Source organism: Enhydra lutris, unplaced genomic scaffold, assembly GCF_002288905.1.
Source record: "Enhydra lutris kenyoni isolate GAN:26980312 unplaced genomic scaffold, ASM228890v2 scaffoldscaffold77, whole genome shotgun sequence".
Lineage (NCBI taxonomy): Eukaryota > Metazoa > Chordata > Mammalia > Carnivora > Mustelidae > Enhydra > Enhydra lutris.
In genome coordinates this window covers 5,447,780-5,449,148 of record NW_019154161.1, presented here as the reverse complement: position 1 = coordinate 5,449,148, position 1,369 = coordinate 5,447,780, and the positions used below count along the sequence as shown (strand labels likewise).

The following is a 1,369-nucleotide window of genomic DNA, read 5'->3' as shown; positions in this document are numbered from 1 at the left end:
CCCCCCCCCCCCCCCCCCCCCCGCACACACAGACCCTCCCACACACCCGGCCATGCCGGTCGCTTTATGACCTTTCCCAGAAGTCCTGTCCTTTCTTCTCCCTTTTGGGCTTGAGCAAGCCATAGCCCATTTTTACCTCGGTTTCTCCATCTCTTCCACCCCTCCTGGAATCTTCCAGGCTCCTTCTAGCTTTGACATTCTGGAGAGTCTGGGAAGCCAAAAGCTTTGATCCCATGTCAGTTTCTTACCACACACACCCAGACTGCTGGGGGGGGGGGGGCAGGTGGCATGCGCCAACGCCTCCTTCCCTTTTTTACAACTAACCTGGTCTGGGACTGGTTCCTGCAGGGTGACCTGCTGCCCCTAGAGGAAATTGGGAAAATCCTCTCCTTTCCCGCTGGGTCTCTTCCCTGGGAGACAGAGGGGGAAGGGGAAAGGCGGGGAAGAGGTGGCATTACAAACAGGGAACAATCATTCATTCATTCAACAAACCTCTGAGTGCTTCTGGCAACCAGAGCCCTCCATGTGCCCCTGTGCCCTTCTCAGTTCCCACTGAACACATGGGGGGGGGCGGGGGGGGGACAGGCTTCCGGAAGGCAGGCGCGACCCTTGCCCCGACTCCTGTAGCACATCCGGACCCCACATCAGGGGGTCTTGCCACTCAGCCCCGAGCTGCCTTCCAGCCCGAGCTGCCTTCCAGCCCGGGGCCTCAGCAGCAGGTGTAAGGGACATGGTTTCAGCCATGACCCACCTTGTCTGGTCACTCATGGCCTTTTTCTCCTTCTTCCCCCTCCTCCGTGTGACTGGACCCCAGGAGACAGATCAGTTGGAGGAAGAAAAGGCAGAGCTGGAGTCGGAGATCGCTGAGCTCCAAAAGGAGAAGGAGCGTCTGGAGTTTGTGCTGGTGGCCCACAAACCGGGCTGCAAGATCCCCTACGAAGAGGGGCCGGGGCCCGGCCCGATGGCGGAGGTGAGAGATTTGCCGGGGTCGGCATCCACTAAGGAAGATGGTTTCAGCTGGCTGCTGCCGCCCCCGCCACCACCGCCCCTGCCCTTCCAGACCAGCCAAGACGCATCCCCCAACCTGACAGCTTCTCTCTTTACACACAGTGAAGTTCAAGTCCTCGGCGACCCCTTCCCCGTTGTTAACCCTTCGTACACTTCCTCGTTTGTCCTCACCTGCCCGGAGGTCTCCGCGTTCACCGGCGCCCAACGCCCCAGCGGCAGTGACCAGCCCACCGACCCCCTGAACTCGCCCTCCCTTCTTGCTCTGTGAACTCTTTAGACACAAAACAAACAAACACACGAGGGGGAGCGATTTGGAAGAGGAGGAGGAAGAGAGAGAGAGGGGAAGAGACAAAGCGGGTGT

General features: G+C 59.7%; 1 protein-coding gene across 2 annotated transcripts in view; it reads left to right on the top strand.

Annotated features, from left to right (window-relative positions):
• Window positions 1-1,343, top strand: part of LOC111160766 (FosB proto-oncogene, AP-1 transcription factor subunit) — a 4,316-nt gene extending 2,973 nt beyond the window's left edge. The window contains exon 4 of one of the 2 annotated variants that reach the window (XM_022524108.1): window positions 815-1,343. In XM_022524108.1, the coding sequence (XP_022379816.1) occupies window positions 815-1,276 (462 nt within the window). In that variant the 3' untranslated portion in view covers window positions 1,277-1,343. The remainder of the gene's footprint in view (window positions 1-814) is intronic. The other variant, XM_022524109.1, reaches the window with a different exon arrangement.
• The last annotated feature ends 26 nt before the right edge of the window (window positions 1,344-1,369 follow it).